At 36.0% G+C, this 21,517-nt stretch overlaps 1 protein-coding gene across 10 annotated transcripts in view; it reads right to left on the reverse strand.

Annotated features, from left to right (window-relative positions):
• Positions 1 to 6,861: 6,861 nt before the first annotated feature.
• LOC107712889 (tensin-3-like) overlaps positions 6,862 to 21,517 on the reverse strand; it is a 56,934-nt gene continuing 42,278 nt past the window's right edge. For 6 of the 10 annotated variants that reach the window (XM_016518275.1, XM_016518277.1, XM_016518274.1 and 3 more), the window contains 12 exons: positions 18,363 to 18,519; positions 16,858 to 17,222; positions 16,688 to 16,774; positions 15,206 to 15,337; positions 13,908 to 13,982; positions 13,139 to 13,234; positions 12,187 to 12,264; positions 12,028 to 12,108; positions 11,784 to 11,952; positions 10,951 to 11,019; positions 10,736 to 10,765; positions 9,518 to 10,634 (listed from right to left, as the gene is read on the reverse strand). In XM_016518275.1, the coding sequence (XP_016373761.1) occupies positions 10,490 to 10,634; positions 10,736 to 10,765; positions 10,951 to 11,019; positions 11,784 to 11,952; positions 12,028 to 12,108; positions 12,187 to 12,264; positions 13,139 to 13,234; positions 13,908 to 13,982; positions 15,206 to 15,337; positions 16,688 to 16,774; positions 16,858 to 17,222; positions 18,363 to 18,519 (1,484 nt within the window). In that variant the 3' untranslated portion in view covers positions 9,518 to 10,489. Of the gene's footprint in view, positions 7,979 to 8,079; positions 8,110 to 8,294; positions 8,364 to 9,127; positions 9,229 to 9,517; positions 10,635 to 10,735; positions 10,766 to 10,950; positions 11,020 to 11,783; positions 11,953 to 12,027; positions 12,109 to 12,186; positions 12,265 to 13,138; positions 13,235 to 13,907; positions 13,983 to 15,205; positions 15,338 to 16,687; positions 16,775 to 16,857; positions 17,223 to 18,362; positions 18,520 to 21,517 lie in introns of those variants that run through there. The other 4 variants (XM_016518278.1, XM_016518279.1, XM_016518281.1 and 1 more) reach the window with 4 other exon arrangements.

Consider the following 21,517-nt stretch of genomic DNA (forward strand, 5'->3'; position numbering starts at 1 on the left):
ATCTCTTTCATCTTCATTTGACCCTCTAACTCTAGCACTCTCTATTATAATGCTAATTCTAATTTTATCTTCTTGTTTTTTTTTTATTTAAAAAACTTGACCCTCTAACATTTGCACTCTCTATTCTATTTCTATTCTAACTACTTGTTTTATTTATAAAGAAAGAAGAGCCTCTAACACTAGCATTCTCTATTCTTTCTACTTATTTTCTTTTTATTTATTATAAATAATGACCTTCTAACACTTGCATTATCTATTCTTTTTCTGTTCTTTCTACTTGTTTTCTTTTTATTTATTATAAAAACAAAATAAGCAAAGAAACAAAAAAAACCTGGCTACTTATACTGTTAGGCGAAGCCCCGCCCACGAACCCGCCCCCTACTGTCCTCTTTTTGAAAAACTAAAATATGGTCACCCTAGTTAAAATGATGTCAACACATAGAGTAACACTGCGTGTTTCTAAGCATTTCAGGGGACCTTTAATAGCAAAACATCATCGGTCCAGTGTACTGCTGCAGAGGCATAGCCTAACTCGTGCTCTTGGCCTCCATCTGTAATTATCACCCATCACATGCCTCAGCTAATCAGCAACGCCTACGACTGTAAGCCCAAGCGCATTCACGTGTCCCAGCGAGGAATTAAACATGTCAAGAGTGTTTAAGAAAGACATATGTCATGTATTATACGTTGACAGTCATTAAGAAAATATTTGTTTGCACAATAAACCGATGATCGCTCTCATGACGGCTGTTAAGAGCTTGGCAATAAGACGAGACAAAATGGCACCTCAACATCATCTCAAGAATCTTTTCTGGAACAAATTTGACGTGAGTGAGAACCCCCATTTATTCGCTGCTAAATATTTGAGCGGAGATGTCTTTTTTTTTTAGAGAGGTTGTATATTGAGATTAGGCCTTTTTTATCCAGTGTGTTAAATTTCTTCTCTTTCTCTTTCGAACTCAAGTGTTTTCTTCTCTCTTCTTGCTGTGACACACAGTGAACCATCAACTAGAGCAGGGTACTCGAGTTCACAGCGGGCCGCATTTAAAGGGGTCATATAATGCGATTTCAAGTTTTCCTTTCTCTTTGGAGTCCACCCCACCAGATCTGTTTCACTCACTCACACACTCACAAACACACAGGAAGGAGGTATACAACAAGGTCTTGGCTTTTCGCTTGTTTGTGCACATATATAGGATTGCGATGAAGGTCAAGTGTGGGCTTTGTAAGAAAGTTTTGTAAACGTGTCCACGATAAATGAAAAAAATCTAGGTTAAAAAAAAATTGCAAGTGCATAGAAATGCACCCTTGTGTATTCATGGTGGTTTCACACGAATTTGAATTTGAAATTCGAAAGTTTCAATGTAATAACTCTAAATATATCATGTGGTGTAACCATCAAGTTAAAAGCAACTTTTAACTTGTTGCTTTTACACCTTACACCTTAAATACATATGAATGTACAAATCTTAATCATTATTTTAATATATTTTTCAATGTAAAATATTTCTTTACAAATACCATAAATTATTAATTCATAAATATTACTCTTTTCATAAAGTTTCGTAACGTTACACCACATGACCTTTCACAACATGAACTAACCTTGTCTTGTCATAAAAAGTCGAATTATCTGATAATTTAATCTGACCTTGACACACAATCATAAAAGCCTGCAGGGGTTCAATATCTGATATCATTTCTTATATATATAACGCACTGGATAGCTGGCCAATCACAGCACACCTCGCTTTTTCAGACCGATGAGCTTTGTAAAAATCGACGCGTTTCAGAAAGGCGGGGCATAGAAGAGAAACAATAATATACAGTATGTGGAAAATAATGTGTTTTTTTAACCTTAAACCGCATAAACACATTTCATTACAACAAAAACACAAAATAATGTTGTTTTTAGCAGCATCATATGACCCCTTTAATTGCTCACCCTCATGTCGTTCCCAAACCTGTAAGACCTTCTTTCATCTTCGGAACACAAATGAAGATATTTTTGATGAATTCCGAGAGCTCTCTGACCCTCCCATAGACAACAAGGATACTACCATGATCAAGGTCCAGAAACGTAGCAAGGACATCGTTAAAATAATCCATGTGACATCAGTGGTTCAACCGTAATTTTACGAAGCTCCGAGAATACTTTTTGTGTGCAACGAAAACAAAAATAACAACTTTATTCAACAAATTGTCTCCTCCGCATCAACCTGGCGCCATTTTGGAGAGTATCACGACATATGCACGTGCTTTGATCTGAATGTAAACAACGTATGCTGTTTTGTGTCAGCCGCACCACGCGGATACAGTTGTTATTTTTGTTTTCGTTGCACACAAAAAGTATTCTCGTAGCTTCGTAAAATTACGGTTGAGCTGTCTATGGGAGGGTCAGAGAGCTCTCGGAATTCATAAAAAATATCTCAATTTGTGGTCCGAAAATGAATGAAGGTCTTACGGGTTTGGAACGACATGAGGGTGAGTAATTAATGACAGAATTTTCATTTTTGGGTGAACTATCCCTTTAAGTGTTTTATAGTAAAACTTTAGTATGTACATACTTATGGTTTTAATACAGCTTTTACAGGTTTTACTAGAGTAACCATGGTTTAACAATTATTTGTTTTGTTTGTAGTAACTAAAAACATGGTTTTACTACAACATTTGCAGTAAAATCATAGTAAACAAGCATGGTTTTACTACAACATTTGCAGTATAAACATAGTAACTACAAAATTAACCATGGTTCTTCTAACCATAGTTTAATAGTTAGTAAAACTATAGTAACAACAGTACTTGTTTTTGTACAGCATTTACAGTAAAACCATAGTAAAAATAAACCATGGTTTAACTACAGCACCTACAGTACAGTAACCTTTTCTTGTCGTACAACACATACAATGTCCCTACTACCTGAGAAATAAATCTTTGTTTCAGCCTGTTTATCCAAATAGCATACCTGGATATGGCTAGCCGTTAACATTCCCATTCATCTCAATGGCAGTTGCTCAGCTGAAACATGCAGTCCTGGGAGTACACAACCTGAATGCTGCCATCTTTACTTCATGATGATTTTTTGAGCCAATCATCTCAGTTCTAAATGTCATGTGACTGATCATGCCATATTAGAACTTCCTCCAGCAGACAAGACAACACACAAGTCTATAGACCTTAGGGTAGCCATATTTAGTTTTTGACAGGAATTAAAACGAGTTGTGAGAGACAGCAGTACAGTGCGTTCAATGGACTGTACTGTTGTTTAACAACATACTGATTGTTCAGAAATATTTTCAGTAGGCAAAAACTCCATAAAACGTATATGTTTTAACATATTAACATAAAGTTGTGGGTGGCATTGTAAAGAGTGTAAATCTATTCCTCACAGCCATGTTTTCATTAGCATTAATTTCAATATGGCATCTAACCAGACTAAAGTCTATTTCATGCAGTTATGTGCTCTTTAAAACATCAACTACATGCAAAAAATTATTTCAGAATACACTTAAATGGCCATCAATGGAGAAACGAACAATATAACGTTTTAATAATATTTTAATTCTGTGAGAATAGTGAACTCCACACCACAAATATAATGACAATGACATAGAGAAGCGGAATTGGAAAGTTGGAATTACTTTCGCATTTTTTATTCAATGATACAAACAAATCAGAATCCACATGACAGAGCTAGAGCATTTAAAGTGGCAGACAACATTACTGCAGCACATAATTAAGATGAAGGGAACATTATCATCCATTAGCGTGGAAGCTAATAAAGTTACAGTTTTCATTCTGTTATGTATGAAAGTATGAAAGGGGCTTAAGGTAGAGCAACCGTTTGCGAAAAATCTTGCCAAACAAGTTAAAGGCAGGGTAGGTGATTTGGTTCAAAATATTTTTTGTTATGCTGGTTGAAAGTCTCCTCACATCTCGATAGCAATCAATAAGTTAAGTGGTCTAAATGTTTGTTTTTTTTTATATCACCATAAAATGTTCATCCAATCATATTCCTTGGTCTGAGGGCTATGATAGGCTGTCCTATCTGCCTGTCAATGTATGTATTTACATACTTCCGCCAAAGTCACTAGAAGGCAAGCCTGAAACCTTTAGCCAAAAAAGTGTAATGGCTAATGCTAACGCTTCCGCTTTGGCAGTACGTGGGAAAGGAGACCAGAAGTCGTTTTTTTTTTTTTTGAATGGATGTCAATGGAGAGGCTTCACTACGCTGAATAAACAGCTTTTTAGAGGAAACGGCTTATCATTTAAAGGTGGGGTAGCCTATGTATTTTTTCAAGAATGCTTTAGAAAACTGAGTCGGGCCGAGTACCAAAACAAACTTGTAGCCAATCAGCAGTAAGGGGCGTGCCTACTCCTGATGGGGACGAGAGAGGGCACTCAGTGCACAGAATGGACATTAGCCAAGCCGAGCGATGACAGAAAGATAGAGATGGCGGATAAAAAAACAAAAGAGGAAAACGTCTGCGGAACAAAAGAAGGCTTACGAGAAGGCAAGAAATAGGACCCGTGTAAATATTGGATCTGCTTTCCAGTGCTGGAAAGAACTCAAGGAGCGGGAAGGCCTGCGATCGGACGCAGAGGTTGCTTTGTTTCTTCTTGATAGGTGAGTGTAACGTTGGTTTTGCTTTGTTGCACAGAACTAATATATGCTGGCATTTGCTTGAATATGCTCGTGTGTCATAATCGTTGCCTGGGTTGCGTACGTATGTGTGGGGCGGAGCTATCAAAATAGGAGCGAGACCCTTTTGGGGTAGGGGCGTGTTTGTTTTGGTGATTTGAAATATCAACATTGGCTACCAGAAATCACTTACCCCACCTTTAATGAATCAACAGCCTATCTGCTAATCTTCAACATGTTTAACAATACTTTTGGATTGAACAAGTTTACCACGAAAAAAAAAATCTGTTTTATAAGAGAAGTCACTGACTTTTTGCGACAGGTGGGATTCAGCTTACGGCACTTCTCATTCATTCCTATGGTATCCATAAACGGCGACTGAGTGTCGTACAACTCTGTAAGGCTGTAATGTGATTGGTTATTAAAGCACACATGATCCAAGTTAGCTGTTATACTTTCTCCAATAGTAATACAGACCCTCTCATCTCCCTATAGTATCACGCAAACATGATGTTGTCAGAAACTGATGACATATATCCTTTTAGCACAGTACATGACAAACACTGCCTCATTTTAGTACCATACAATTTCTTTAATATTGTATTCTGTGCATGTATACAGTCCATAAATCATTAATTTACAAATAAACCAAAGCGTTAGACAGTACAAGGAATGTACAGAATAGCTTTTGTGATGAAAACATGGTCCTTGCTTCTTAAAGTAAGAAAAGTAATAGCACAGGCACATTTGTCTGATTCAGATGAATTCCAAGTGAAACATTTATTGCAAAATCCTCTTTGATCAAGCATTTACACACTTTTTCACATGAGTTTCTTCACATGAGTAATGTCATGTTGTTTACCTCAAATGAAGTGATCTATCAAAATTAGATGGCTTAAAGGGATAGTTCACCCAAAAATGAAAATTACCCCATGATTTACTCACCCTCAAGCCATCATAGGTGTATTTGACTTTCTTCTTTCAGACGAATACAATCGGAGTTATATTAAATAATGTCCAGGCTAATCCATGCTTTATAATGGGAGTGGATGGTAGCCCAAAATTTGAAGTCCAAAAAATTGCACCTATCCATTATAAAAGAAGTCCACACGGCTCCGGGGGTTTAATAAAGGCCTTCTGAAGCGACGCGATGCGTTTGTGTAAGAAAAATATCCAAATGTACAACTTTATAAACCTTAATCTCTAGCTTCCACTAACTGTCGTACGCTTGTTCACAAAAGTGGCGTCCAGCGGATGATGTAGCACGTAGGCAAACGCGGTGACGAACGCGGAAGAGCAGAGGAGAGAGCAAAACAAAACATCGGCCACAAATTAGTAGTACAAAACGAGGATTTGTAAAGAAAAATGTCGGAGGATTTCAATATAAGCCAAGAGGACACTGTTTTTCCTTTGCTGTAAACAAAACTTGTTTTCTCGCGAGACTAGCATATTCTCACCGGAGCTTATGCTACGCCTACGTCATTCACTGGACGCCACTCTCTCGTGAATGAGTGTACGACAGTTAGTGGAAGCTAGAGATTAAGGTTTATAAAGTTGTAAATATGGATATTTTTCTTACACAAACGCATCGAGTCGCTTCGGAAGGCCTTTATTAACCCCCGGAGCTGTGTGGACTTCTTTTATAATGGATGGGTGCAATTTTTTGGACTTCAAATTTTGGGCTACCATCCACTCCCATTATAAAGCATGGATTATCCTGAACATTATTTAAAGGTACTGTAAGTTTTTGACTCTACTAAAGCATAAAAATACCATAATATGTTTGCAGATATTTAAGAAACATGCTAAGTTAACATACTTGTTTATCTGAAAAACAATGCTACAGTCAGTTATTCTCCTTTGAAAATGTGCGTTCCGGGCCGGAATGTCTGTCTCTGTTCTGGTTTGTGAAACCCACCCACTGCCAGTTTACCCAATTGCATTTCGGCACCCCGGGTTGCCAGTTGGCGGAAAACACAGCGTATTTAATTTCATTCATCGTCAAGTGCGCTCGTTCCTATTGGTGTCGTCAATCTGGCAACCTGCGTGTGCGTCACGTCTGAGGAGGAGGGGCCGGGTGAAAAAAAACCCTCTCCAATATTTTGAATTTGGACTGCAATACCTAGTTCAACCACTCGGTGTCAATCCTACATACAGCACCTTTAATACTCCGATTTTATTCGTCTGAAAGAAGAATGTCATATACACCTAGGATGGCTTGAGGGTGAGTAAATCATGGGGTCATTTTCATTTTTGGGTGAACTATCCCTTTAACTCTCATGCCGCATAGATGAGTAAGAGATGAGTATACACAGAATATGAGTTATATGATAAATATTTCCAAATATATAAACAAAGTCAAAGTCAATATGCTTTTTAAGGAAACCACTTGGCATTGACTGAAAATGTTAGCTCGGCACTTATAAACAAATACAGAGATAAACAACAATTTAATATTTTGAGCTATACATTTTTTAAAGTAGTATTTGATAATGTATACACATATATAAAATCAAAAACATTTAAATTTTGTAAACTGATATGCAAAATTCAGAATTCTCTTTGGTCTGCATCTTGTGGATGTATGTGACCAGACACAACATGGAAATTAATCTACATTTACACCTCAATCATTTTTATTTCCAAACGAAACCGAGGACCTCAGAAATACTGCAAACAAAGTAGCAAAAAAGGCATATACAATAAAATAACCGTAAGTTGTTTTCCTCTCAGGCTTTTAAGTTTGCTTTGAGCAGACTGTGTTTATGGCAGTGCGAGAATGAGCCGAAGAAGTGTGGCGCCCTCTTCTGGACGTGTCCTGTGATGCAACAGTGCTGCATAGATGTCAAAGATTTCCTGTGGAATGGATTTTTTTTAGGGTCGTCATCAGGTGGGACAATTGGGAATGTTGTCCCGGGCCTTGTGAAAGGGCAGCCCACCTATAAAATTTGTTCCTGGCTCCCATGAAGTTTACCTGTGTATCTGGTCCAAAAAACGGGGAGAATCCAACATAAAATAAAGTTTCATCCATTCCAATACTGACGTTTCACTGTTTCTACACCATCAGCAAGTAAAAGCGGTCACATAACAGTAGCGAAACTGTAAATTCGGTTTCCACTTCAACATTTGAAATTAAGGATGTAGAGTCTGTCCCCTTCGCAGTTCAGCAGAAATCTCTGCTTATGATTTTTCTATTTGGTCTTCTGAGAGCCGATCATCACCTTAGAGACAAAGTTGACAATAGCACTGGCAGGCTGCTCGGGGTCGTGTTCGGCAAACAGGTGACACACATTCTCTGTGCTGCTCCCGCTTTTCCTCGCAATGAAGCCAAAGATCCTGTTTTACACACACACGCATACACAACTATGAATAAATATACACACTCAAATACATAACTGGCACTACTTCAGAACTGAGATAGCCTGATTAAAACTTACTTTGCAGTTGTGCAGCCGTCCCGTGTCCACCTGTGAATAGTGCAGGAAAGAAGTCAGAACATCCAACAAAAACCCACTTACACCAAAAAATTCAATTACATTGTGAAGTCTAAAATTTTCTTTACAAATGTAAAAAATGTAAGACTATAGATGACTATAGATTAATGGAAAGCAGGCAAACAAGATGGCAGTGTGTGTGTGTGTGTGTTACGTACTTCCTGTCCTGAGGATCCAGGGCACAGAATATCACTGTGTTGACAGCATAGTGTCTCCTGAAGAACAATCTGGAAACACACAGTAATATAAAAACTCAGGACAACATTATATGTATATATGTACATATATAAAGTTTCTATGTGTAAATTTACACTACTGTACAAATGTTTGGGACAGTTTTTTTTTTATCACTCTTGATTACTTTGCATTAAATTGATTAAAAGTAACAGTAAAGATATTTACAATGTTTAAAAAAAAATCTATTTCAAATAAATGCTGCTCCTTTGAACTGTCTATTCATCAAAGAATCCTGAAAAAAAGTATCATGGTTTCCACAAAAATATGCAAATGTTTCTTGAGCAGCAAATCAGCATATCAGAATGATTTCTGAAGGATCATGTGACACTGAAGACTGGAGTAATGATGCTGAAAATTCTGCTTTGCATCACAGGAATCAATTACATTTGAAATTATTTACAAGTAGAAGACAGTTATTTTAAATTGGAATAATATTTCATAACATTACTGTTTTTTTAATCAACTAAATGTAGCTTTGGTGAGCATAAGACACTTTTAAAAACATTTTACAGACCCCAAACCTTTGAACAATTATACACAAAAACAACAGGTGATTATTGAGATGTGGGATAACACATTACACAACTTTACCTAAGATTAGCTTTCAAAATAGAAACATTTCCACTACAACATTATTCAGAAAAGATTGCTAGCATAAATGTACCATTTCACTGACAACAATACATGATCACTAACTCCCCCTAAACCCATCTAAATATAACTCAATATTTGAAATATAAAGAGAGAGACTCACTTCCTCTGGTTGTCCGTGAGGGTGATTCCCTGTGCAGACACTTTAAAGTGAACGACGGTGGATGTGGGTGGTGGATCCATACTGAAAATCACAGTGGTGGCCTTCTAATTGTATTTCGGCACCCCGGGTTGCCAGTTGGCGGAAAACACAGCGTATTTAATTTCATTCATCGTCAAGTGCGCTCGTTCCTATTGGTGTCGTCAATCTGGCAACCTGCGTGTGCGTCACGTCTGAGGAGGAGGGGCCGGGTGAAAAAAAACCCTCTCCAATATTTTGAATTTGGACTGCAATACCTAGTTCAACCACTCGGTGTCAATCCTACATACAGCACCTTTAATACTCCGATTTTATTCGTCTGAAAGAAGAATGTCATATACACCTAGGATGGCTTGAGGGTGAGTAAATCATGGGGTCATTTTCATTTTTGGGTGAACTATCCCTTTAACTCTCATGCCGCATAGATGAGTAAGAGATGAGTATACACAGAATATGAGTTATATGATAAATATTTCCAAATATATAAACAAAGTCAAAGTCAATATGCTTTTTAAGGAAACCACTTGGCATTGACTGAAAATGTTAGCTCGGCACTTATAAACAAATACAGAGATAAACAACAATTTAATATTTTGAGCTATACATTTTTTAAAGTAGTATTTGATAATGTATACACATATATAAAATCAAAAACATTTAAATTTTGTAAACTGATATGCAAAATTCAGAATTCTCTTTGGTCTGCATCTTGTGGATGTATGTGACCAGACACAACATGGAAATTAATCTACATTTACACCTCAATCATTTTTATTTCCAAACGAAACCGAGGACCTCAGAAATACTGCAAACAAAGTAGCAAAAAAGGCATATACAATAAAATAACCGTAAGTTGTTTTCCTCTCAGGCTTTTAAGTTTGCTTTGAGCAGACTGTGTTTATGGCAGTGCGAGAATGAGCCGAAGAAGTGTGGCGCCCTCTTCTGGACGTGTCCTGTGATGCAACAGTGCTGCATAGATGTCAAAGATTTCCTGTGGAATGGATTTTTTTTAGGGTCGTCATCAGGTGGGACAATTGGGAATGTTGTCCCGGGCCTTGTGAAAGGGCAGCCCACCTATAAAATTTGTTCCTGGCTCCCATGAAGTTTACCTGTGTATCTGGTCCAAAAAACGGGGAGAATCCAACATAAAATAAAGTTTCATCCATTCCAATACTGACGTTTCACTGTTTCTACACCATCAGCAAGTAAAAGCGGTCACATAACAGTAGCGAAACTGTAAATTCGGTTTCCACTTCAACATTTGAAATTAAGGATGTAGAGTCTGTCCCCTTCGCAGTTCAGCAGAAATCTCTGCTTATGATTTTTCTATTTGGTCTTCTGAGAGCCGATCATCACCTTAGAGACAAAGTTGACAATAGCACTGGCAGGCTGCTCGGGGTCGTGTTCGGCAAACAGGTGACACACATTCTCTGTGCTGCTCCCGCTTTTCCTCGCAATGAAGCCAAAGATCCTGTTTTACACACACACGCATACACAACTATGAATAAATATACACACTCAAATACATAACTGGCACTACTTCAGAACTGAGATAGCCTGATTAAAACTTACTTTGCAGTTGTGCAGCCGTCCCGTGTCCACCTGTGAATAGTGCAGGAAAGAAGTCAGAACATCCAACAAAAACCCACTTACACCAAAAAATTCAATTACATTGTGAAGTCTAAAATTTTCTTTACAAATGTAAAAAATGTAAGACTATAGATGACTATAGATTAATGGAAAGCAGGCAAACAAGATGGCAGTGTGTGTGTGTGTGTGTTACGTACTTCCTGTCCTGAGGATCCAGGGCACAGAATATCACTGTGTTGACAGCATAGTGTCTCCTGAAGAACAATCTGGAAACACACAGTAATATAAAAACTCAGGACAACATTATATGTATATATGTACATATATAAAGTTTCTATGTGTAAATTTACACTACTGTACAAATGTTTGGGACAGTTTTTTTTTTATCACTCTTGATTACTTTGCATTAAATTGATTAAAAGTAACAGTAAAGATATTTACAATGTTTAAAAAAAAATCTATTTCAAATAAATGCTGCTCCTTTGAACTGTCTATTCATCAAAGAATCCTGAAAAAAAGTATCATGGTTTCCACAAAAATATGCAAATGTTTCTTGAGCAGCAAATCAGCATATCAGAATGATTTCTGAAGGATCATGTGACACTGAAGACTGGAGTAATGATGCTGAAAATTCTGCTTTGCATCACAGGAATCAATTACATTTGAAATTATTTACAAGTAGAAGACAGTTATTTTAAATTGGAATAATATTTCATAACATTACTGTTTTTTTAATCAACTAAATGTAGCTTTGGTGAGCATAAGACACTTTTAAAAACATTTTACAGACCCCAAACCTTTGAACAATTATACACAAAAACAACAGGTGATTATTGAGATGTGGGATAACACATTACACAACTTTACCTAAGATTAGCTTTCAAAATAGAAACATTTCCACTACAACATTATTCAGAAAAGATTGCTAGCATAAATGTACCATTTCACTGACAACAATACATGATCACTAACTCCCCCTAAACCCATCTAAATATAACTCAATATTTGAAATATAAAGAGAGAGACTCACTTCCTCTGGTTGTCCGTGAGGGTGATTCCCTGTGCAGACACTTTAAAGTGAACGACGGTGGATGTGGGTGGTGGATCCATACTGAAAATCACAGTGGTGGCCTTCTGAACACCCTGAACTCCTGTCAGAGACTCCAGATCCACACTGCCCAGGAACCACACGTTACATGCTGAGCAACAACACACACACATTAACACATGGATGAGATCAAATAATAACTGATATTGTTCAGATATTTCATTACCTGCTCCCTGTTTGAGTAGCTCTGCTGCAGAGTTTGTAGATGAAGTCTGTGATGAAGATTCATTTAACTCCTCTAGAGGATCTAAAAGAAGTCTTCAGTTAGCATAGAAACACTAAAAACATAAAACTCACGCAGACACACCCTAATATCATAACATACCTCTGTTTGGGATGATGAGTCTGCACGGTAAAGCCAAGGGTGTGATTGAATGCTGACACACCAAAGCTGTGAGACTTCCTGTATAGTAGTATATATTTATTTAATGCCATGCCAGCATCTTAGGCTATTTTCATGGCAAAAACAATTAAAAAATACAAGTATAACAAATACAATAAAAAACAGCAAACAAACAAACACAAGTTATATTACACAAGATTTGTGAGACTTCCTGAACATACAGGAAACACAATATATGCAGGACTGTGCACCAAATCTTCTGACACTGCCAGAAGTTCGTCGGAGGTAAAATTTGATCGCAACGGTCATTAATTTTAGCCTAGGATTATAGGAATCTTTTAGGATTTTTTAAATTTGTCTCAGACGACCAAATCGTGGCCAAAATCGCACAGTGTGAGCCGGGCTTAACGTACTCTACGATTAGCTCGGTGAATAATTAAAAAAAAACATAGACCCGGCTAGAACAAGCGGAGTGATACAAAATTGTGAAAGGCGTACCTGTAGCGATACCAGTACAATATCTCACGGTTCTCAACCAATCAGATTTGAGAACCAGAACGAACTGTTGTATATATATACACACACACACACACACACACACACACACTCAGTTGTGCTTATTATTATATTTTTTATTATTTTTTTACAAGTGATATTTTTTTTTCAAGATTCTTTGATGAATAGAAAAGTTCAAAATAATCTTTTCCAACAATACAAATGTCACTTTTGATCAATTTAATGTATCCTTGTTGAATAAAAGTATTATAAAAAGTTACTGACCCCAAACTTTAGAGGGAGTGAAACGAAAAGGGGAACAGTTGCACGATGCTCCTGACTACAGCCACTAGAGGGAGATCCTGACCATGCAATGATGAAGCTCTAACCAGCACTCTGTCTTTTATTAACATTCACACAGACATTAACAGATACTTACCAAAATAAGGTTCGTTGGGGCAGCCTTTTAACCGCACTCCTTTCGGTGTGCACTCGATCAGGAAATGCCGCACAAGCTCATTGGACAGATCACCCACTGTGCACAGAGATAGGAAATTACTTCATTTGTAAAATTATTTTTAATTACCAAAGCAGCAATGCTAACACATATGTAGTAGCAAGAGGAAATGGATGCAGAGGTGTTGACCCAATTTGAAAAGACCCACATATATACAGTGCCTTGCGAAAGTATTCATACCCATTCATTTTTTTTTTTTTACATTTTGTTATGTTGCTGCCTTATGATAAACTTCTTTAAATTACGTTTTTTCCACATCAATATACACTCCATACACCATACTGACAAAGCAAAAACAGAATTGTCACAACTTCGTAAATTTATTAAAAATAAAAAACTGAATATGAATACTTATGCAATGGAATCATTAAATTTTTTTATTTTTAATAAATTTGCAAAGATGTTAAAAACCTGTTTTTTTGCTTGACAATTATGGTGTATGGAGTGTAGACTGTTGTGGAAAAAAACGAATTTAAAGCAGTTTAACATAAGGCAGCAACAAAACAAAATGTGAAAAAAACGAAGGGGTATGAATACATTCGCAAGGCACTGTATATATAGAAGATAGAATCCAAAGGAAGAAAAAAAAAATCATGAACAAAATCAAGCTTGATCGTTTCTCCTGAACAGAATTGTGATTAAGAGCAAAAACCCAGCTCAGATTTTTCTCCTGAAAATTCGATAATCTCACTTGTGGCTCCTATGGTTTCAGAAGAGATCTCAACATTGTCTCCAACTGTGCTTGGATTTCCTAAGATATCAACGTCTGCAAGCAAAAGTTAGAGACTTCAATGGTCTGCACAAAGCAACTTTATAGTTCAACACCGTTGTCTCACTGAAAATTGTCTTATTTGTTTATATAGTTATTTCTCCTCAAGAATTCTACCATATTATTTGTATTTGTTTTACTTATTTAAAGCTCAGTTGTAATGTCTGTATTTGTTTTAGTAATACATTCATAATTAAGCATTTTTATAAGCATTTTCCATCCTCTCACTGACCCTTAGAATTAATCTGACTGTTTTTTTGTTGTTGTGTCTTTTTAAATGCTCTCTTCATAAGTGAAATGAGAAATAGCACTGTCATATGGGTTTAGTAAGTACATTATATATTTAAATGCTTCAATAACAAACAAAAACAATCTGCACTGAAATGTGCCATGCAAAGTGCAAACTATAAAAGTTGCTCAGAAATGATCAGGGATGTTGTTATAAACAGCATTTCAACTGATTGTTTCTAACTTTGAGATCCTTCAGAAGGACTTTCCTGCATTTTACTCTAATCATTAGTTCACCTGGCATTTAGGAACAACAGTATGCATCCTACTTCCTCCTTAATACCTCAGCCTGATTGGCCGGTCCAAGTTTCTGAACACCAGGCGTATCTGATGTTGAAAATAGACTCAGAATATGTTTTCATACAATTAACTCTTATCTCTAAAGATAAAGCTAAATTTAATTTCCAATGGTACAGAAAAAAAAACAGCTTAATACTGCGTGAAACCCCACTTAAGGAGCCACCTAGAATTGTGAATCAGAAGGAGATGGATAGTGTGTGTGTGTGTGCCTCCCTTCCTTCCTCTGATTGAGAGACACACCGTGTTTACGGAGGGGCTCTGGATATGAACGCTCCAGCTGTGTTCACTCATTCAGCTGTTTCTCACACAATAGTGTTGGGACGTCCTGTTCTCCAGGGTCTTAAAGTCCATCAAAAATTTCACCGCAGTTCATTCAAGGAATTGCCCTGTATATTCAGACTCTATGGACAGTTCATATTTGCCCCTTTTATGCAGACAAAGTGCTGGCCATTACAAACCGCTGGTCTTAAATCGGGAACCGTGGTTGGATATTTACCACACAAAGCACTTTTCCAAACATGAAATATGTTCTCAACTTGTACAGTTTATGGGCATTGCGTCATTGTTCAGCTCGAGTGAGTGTAAATGTGAGAGTTGTTATCAAAAGTCATGTGTATGTAACGTTCTCTTACTTTTTCTGCTTTGCTGTAGAACAGAGGGTGGGGGCGTGGCCACCTTCATAGCCAATCCGTAAGCTCCTCTGAATGAGTGACTGTCTCTGATGATGAAGGAGCCTGGCTCTTTATCCTTGAGAATGGCAATAGCTACAACAAATAAAATAAAAAATATACTGATGCATTCTGCCGTCATCCTAATTAAAGAAGCAAAGAGGAAGTAACGCTTATAAACAAACCTTAGCCGAGATAGACAAAGATGGAGTAATGGAAGCTACTTTGAGAACAATCAGTTGATAAATTTACATTACAAACCACCATTTACATTTTTTTTTTTTTTTTATTGATCCAAAATCAATAATATTATTTTGAATGCTGCACAAAAAAGATGTAAAATGCAGCATTGGCACAGATGCTGACAAGGAGGCAAATAAACTGGTTAATATAAAGCTGCTTAATATAAATCTGAACAAAATGATTCAGTAAAAGAAGTTTAAAAATAATTTCCAGGGCTTAAAATGATTGAAAACAACTGAACTTCTTTCAGTCTGCTTTAAAAAAAAAAATAGTAAGTGAAAACAAGGCTGTGAGGGACAGAAGTAACTTTTTTTTTTAAAGAAATTAATTAATTAATTCAACAAAAACACATTAAATTGATCAAAAGTGACAGCGTAGACTTTTATAATGTGACAAAATATTTCTATTTCAAATAAATGCTTGGAATTTTCTATTCATCAAAGAATTCTGGAAAAAAAAATTAACCACAGTTTCCACAAAAATATTAATCAAAACGGTTTTTAACATTGATAATCATAATAAATATTTCTTGAGCAGCAAATCAGCATATTAGAATGATTTCTGAAGGATCATGTGACACTGAAGACTGCAGTAATTGCTGCATAAAATACAGCTTTGCCAGCACATGAATAAATTACATTTAAAAAACATATTTAAAATAGAAATGTATTTTAAATTCTTAAATTTTTTTCCACAATATTACTGTTTTACTGTATTTTTGCTAAAAAAAAATGCAGACTTCTATCAAAAAAAATATATATAAATAAATAAATTACCGACCCCAAAGTTTTGAGTGATAATGTATATCCCTCACAGCCATAGACATTTAAAGGGTTAGTTCACCCAAAAATGAAAATTTTGTCATCATTTACTCATCCTCGTGTCATTCCAAACCTGTATGAGTCTCTTTCTTATGCTGAATATAAAAGAAGATATTTTAAAGAATGTTGGTAATCAAAGTTGATGCTCCCCTTTGACTTCCATAGTATTTCTTTCCCTACTATGGAAGTCAATGGGGACCAAAAACTATTTGGTTCTTCAAAATATCTAAGAAACTCAACACAACATAAGAAAGAAACTTACACAGGTTTGGAACAACATGAGGGTGAGGAAATGATGACAACATTTTCATTTTTGGGTGAACAATACCTTTAACATGACTCCGAATTCAGCTTAGGCCTACTGAGGATCTAATATTGTTACCTTGCTCTCTCGAGATGTCTGGCTTGTACCAAAACTTTGACGTATCTTGAACGAACTTCACATTTTCTGATTTACTGGCCATAAAATCTGCAAAGAAGAAGAATATCACAATATATGTGACGTGTTAATATGCCTGTGTGTGTGCGCTTACAGACAGACACACTACAAACCTGGACTTGGTGTAGATCTGGTAGGTGAGGTGTTGTGACTGGCATAGGACGTGCTGACTGCACTCCTGCTGAGCGGGAACATGGTCTCTGAGCTTTCAGTCCCTCGTCTCTTCAGGGGCAGAAAGGGAGGCTGAGCCACATCCAGACCGAGAGCCTCGAGACCCTCCACCGCCTCCAGCAGGCTGCTCTCCAGTCCCCCGACATCCAGAGAGGAGGGCAGGCCGCGGGGGGCTCCGCGAGGGGCTCCGCGAGGGGAGCTGTGGGAGTTGGGGGCCGAGAGGGTGAGGGGTGGAGAGGGCTGAGGGGTGTAGTGGCTCAATGGGGTGCTGGATCCACCCTCTAACCAGGAATGAGCTGGGGTGGGACTGCATGGAGAATAGAAAACAGCACAGAGTTATCCTACATATCCTGTGCATAGACAAACACACCCCACCATGTGTTTATACATTGTTAAATATAGACTAGATACACAACAGACCACACAAGTAGCCTGTTGTTATTGAAAAGCCAGGATTTACTTCAATTGGATGAGAGAGGATTTGATTGACCTCTAGGAATGCAGTAATAAAACAATTTTGGCCGATACTATGAACTAGTCAAAAATTATTGCTATATATTATATGTAATTATTATAATGTATTAAATTAAGATTTAAGATTATAAAAAAAAATGTAAATATAAATTTACATCCAATTTATTTATTTATTATTATTATATATTTTTTAATGAAGTCTCTTATGCTCACAAAGGCTGCATTTATTTGATCAAAAATACTAATATAATATTGTGAAATATTATTACAATTTAAAGAACCAATTTCTATTTGAAAATATTTAAAAATGTAATTTATTCATGTGAGGCAAATCTAAATTTTCAGCAGCCATAATTCCAGTCTTCAATGTCACGTGATCCTTTGGAAATCCTCCTAATATATTGATTTGGTGCTCAAGAATCTTTTTTTTATCATTATCAGTGTTGAAAACAGTTGTGGTGCTTAATATTTTTGTGGAAACTGTGATTCTTTTCAAGATTCTGTGATGAATAGAAACGTCAAACGAATAGCATTTATTTGAAATAGATTTTTTATAACATTATAAATGTCACTATTGATCAATCCAGTGTGTCCCTAATGAATAAAATTAAGTATTTCTTTTTTTGAAGAAAAAAAAACCTTATGAAAAAAATATTATATATATATATAATTTACACACACACACACACAGTTTTTTGAAAATAAATAACTAAAAATTAAAATCAGTCATTTTAAATACTACAAGTGGATTTAGGCATCACAATATTATAATGTACGAATATTTATGAAAAAATGGATGTTCATTTTAATATTTGCTAAAGATTACATATCACAGCATTATTAAATTAAAAGATTTAATGAGCGTTTAATGACGGCAAATGTAATCTAAATGTAAAATTGGGAAAAACCAATACTGACTGACAGATATGGTACCAATATATTGAGAAACCCTATTATGATTGACAGACAGTACCTGTCTGTGTTGACCAATGGGCTGGGGGTGGACATAGAGTGCATAGATCCAAACATCCTCTGACAGGAGGCGGGACTTCCTGTGACATCAGAGTGGAAGAGCTCTCCGTCGGATGACATAGATGTATGTGTCATGCTGTCCATGTATCCTCGTGACTCTGAAAGGAAATACACAACAGGATTTTTAAGACCTGAATACACACACACACACATCTTCAACCAATTTGTCTGGAAGATTCCATTCAGTATGAGCAATGTCTTATTAACCGCCCACATAATATTTGAAGACCTGCGCTGTGCAACCTGCTACTAGTTGCCAAATCCAGGTAATAAATCAAGTGGTATTATTGGATAGAGCATTGTAAGAGAGTTGGGCTTGTGGGTTTGGCAGGAGCCCATACACACGCATTCTTCAGCTTGTGCACATAACAAACCACAGGGGAGGGACCCTGGAGGAATGTCTCTCTGTTTGTCTCTCACTCCCTCCCTCCTTCCCTGTCTGGAAACTGGCTGGATATAATCAAATTAATTTTGTGGTCTATCCTCTATGACCTTTGAAAACTTGCCTGCAATTAAATGCGAGAACAAAAATCTATAGCTTTAAGCAGCATTTAGCGGAAGCATAATGAATCGACTGTAAAAAAGAAGTTGAAATATCTAGTGGTTGACGGTCAAATATTGCCACTATACCTGTCCATTCATATTTCTTACCCATTGCTCCCAGAACAATTTCTATATTCTGCACGTATACGTTCGAAATCTTAAACCACAACAACCACAAGCTCAGTCATCTTCTTATAATAATAACTGTTTTAATGAAATTGATAGTCTTTAAAAAAAATCTATTAGAAATGTATGAACAATTCCCTGGATCCTTTTTTCCAGCAAAAGTATATTTTCAGCTATCATGGAATTACATTACAGTTTTCATTATCTTTTAATATTATTATTACTATTTTTAAATCAAACAAAACAAAAAAAAATATTTTTTTATTATTATAATTTTTTTTTTTGTGCAAAAAACCATTAATGATATATCCTGGCAAGACAAACAAACAAACAAGTTTACTATTTGCTATTACAAGTTATTATTTACTGGATGGTCTTAAAATTAGATTTTTAAATTTTAGATTCATTAAAAAATCTATTAAAATTATCTTCAAATATAATTTTCAAAAATATCTCTCCAGTAAAAATATATATTTATGAATTTTTCAGCTATGATGTAATTACAATGTAGCAGTAAAATTTTGTACTCTTTTGAAAATTAAAAACCTACAATTTATTATTTATAATTTCTAACTTTTTATGTGTGTGCATGGGCTAATACAATTCTGTAAACTGGGCATTCAGACAAAAAAATCTGCATGCATGCAAAACAAATAAAAATAAATGAATAATAATAATTTAATAATAAATTTTAAAAAGTTAAATTTTTAATCTCAACAAATTTTGTAAACTCATAAAGCTATCTAAAAAAAATAGTAGATCAATTAGATGAGCAGTTCATGAGATGAAAATCGTTTGTCTAACTGTAGGGACAAAAAAAAAATTCTTGATTCAAACTTCTTGGCCCTTGAGGCAAATTTGTCCCTCATGATGAAAGGGACTCACATGTTTGTCATTTTAAGTCGTATAACTCCAAGAGAGAAACAAGGCTGATGTTTCGAGTATTGCAAATTTAACCAACAGTCCCAAGTAACCAGCCATTCTATAATTACAGAAAATGCAATTAGCTACACACCTTAATGCTGGATTCCCCATGAATCTTTTCCTTCAGAAGACATTTACTAATCAAACATATATCATAGCATGATAGTAGCTTCTACTTCACCCCTAACCACATCATGTGAGAGGTTGTCAAGGAGATGTTGTCTTTGAAAATGTAATGCATAAAAGCATAAACACACAAACAACATCTGGAGGCAGAAGAGTCTAAAGTGTTCCCAAAAATAGATCTTGTGACCCACCCAAAAAACCCTGAAACTCATTCCCAAGACACAGGAATCCCAAAACTGCTTCCCAGAGATTCATCTGGTCTGCTTCTCTCTGATCAGCTGCTCACCAGCACATGTTGTGATTTGGATGCAGGTGGTCAGCATGGGATGCTGGTTTGCTGGTGTCCCACCAGTCTTCTTAACTAGCTTAACCAGCAAGGCTTCCTTTTTCAATCAGCTTCTTCTGAAAGACCCACGCTGGTCCATCAGCCTCACACTGCTACTGAAAAACACAACTTCACTGATCCACCAGCTAAATCAGCAAAAAAACAACATAAACTAGCCTGGACTTGCATTGAAGTTCATTTAAGTCAATACATTGATTCAAATGAAGCAGAAAGGCTTTCCAAACATAATTCTCCTGAAACCAACGGCATCAACAGATGTTAGGGTCACATGAGGATTGCAGCCAAGAGGTCAATGATCTGTTGAACTATACCGGCCCTTCAAAGAGAAAAGAAGATCTGGATGACCATTCAAGACAGAAGAAAGAGGTCTGAGGGTCTAACAAGAAATGTATTACATGCCAAAAATGAAGCAGCACTGAACTGAAGACATCGGATGCTACAGTTCTGTTTTGAAACTTACACTTTATGTATCAAAACACAGCAAAATATGAATGCAGATGCTTCTGGCTACACAACCTTTCAAAACCCAAGTTGGAGACCAACTCTTTGATGAAAAGGAGAAGGTACAAAATGTCACAAAACAGTGTTTTAAACATCCAGACTACTTCCATATGGCCTCACATGCCTCTCAAAGAAAGTGTATAATTTAATATAAGATGTTGTATTATTTTTTATATATTTTCTTAAGTGTTACTATTTTTAATGTAATTATTTAAGGGCAAAATATTTAATAGTAAATGCTTTTTATTTTTGTAATTTTTTTCAGTCTTTTTTGTGTAATATTTAAGGGAAAGTATTTAATATTAGATGCAGTATCATTTTTAATATTGTTTTAATTCAGCTATCTAAGGGAGGTGTTTAATGCTAGATGTTATAAACTGGTCATTATTTCTTTTAGGTTTTTTTCACAATTTTAAACTCAATAATAACTGCAGTTCACCATTACAAAAGTTTACTTTAATATACAGTATATATATATATATTTTTTTTTTTTTTTTTTTTTTTTCAAAATTTTTTTTTTTTTTTTTTTT

The sequence above is a fragment of the Sinocyclocheilus rhinocerous genome, unplaced genomic scaffold (genome assembly GCF_001515625.1).
Source record: "Sinocyclocheilus rhinocerous isolate Xijiao unplaced genomic scaffold, SAMN03320098_v1.1 scaffold478, whole genome shotgun sequence".
Taxonomy (NCBI): domain Eukaryota; kingdom Metazoa; phylum Chordata; class Actinopteri; order Cypriniformes; family Cyprinidae; genus Sinocyclocheilus; species Sinocyclocheilus rhinocerous.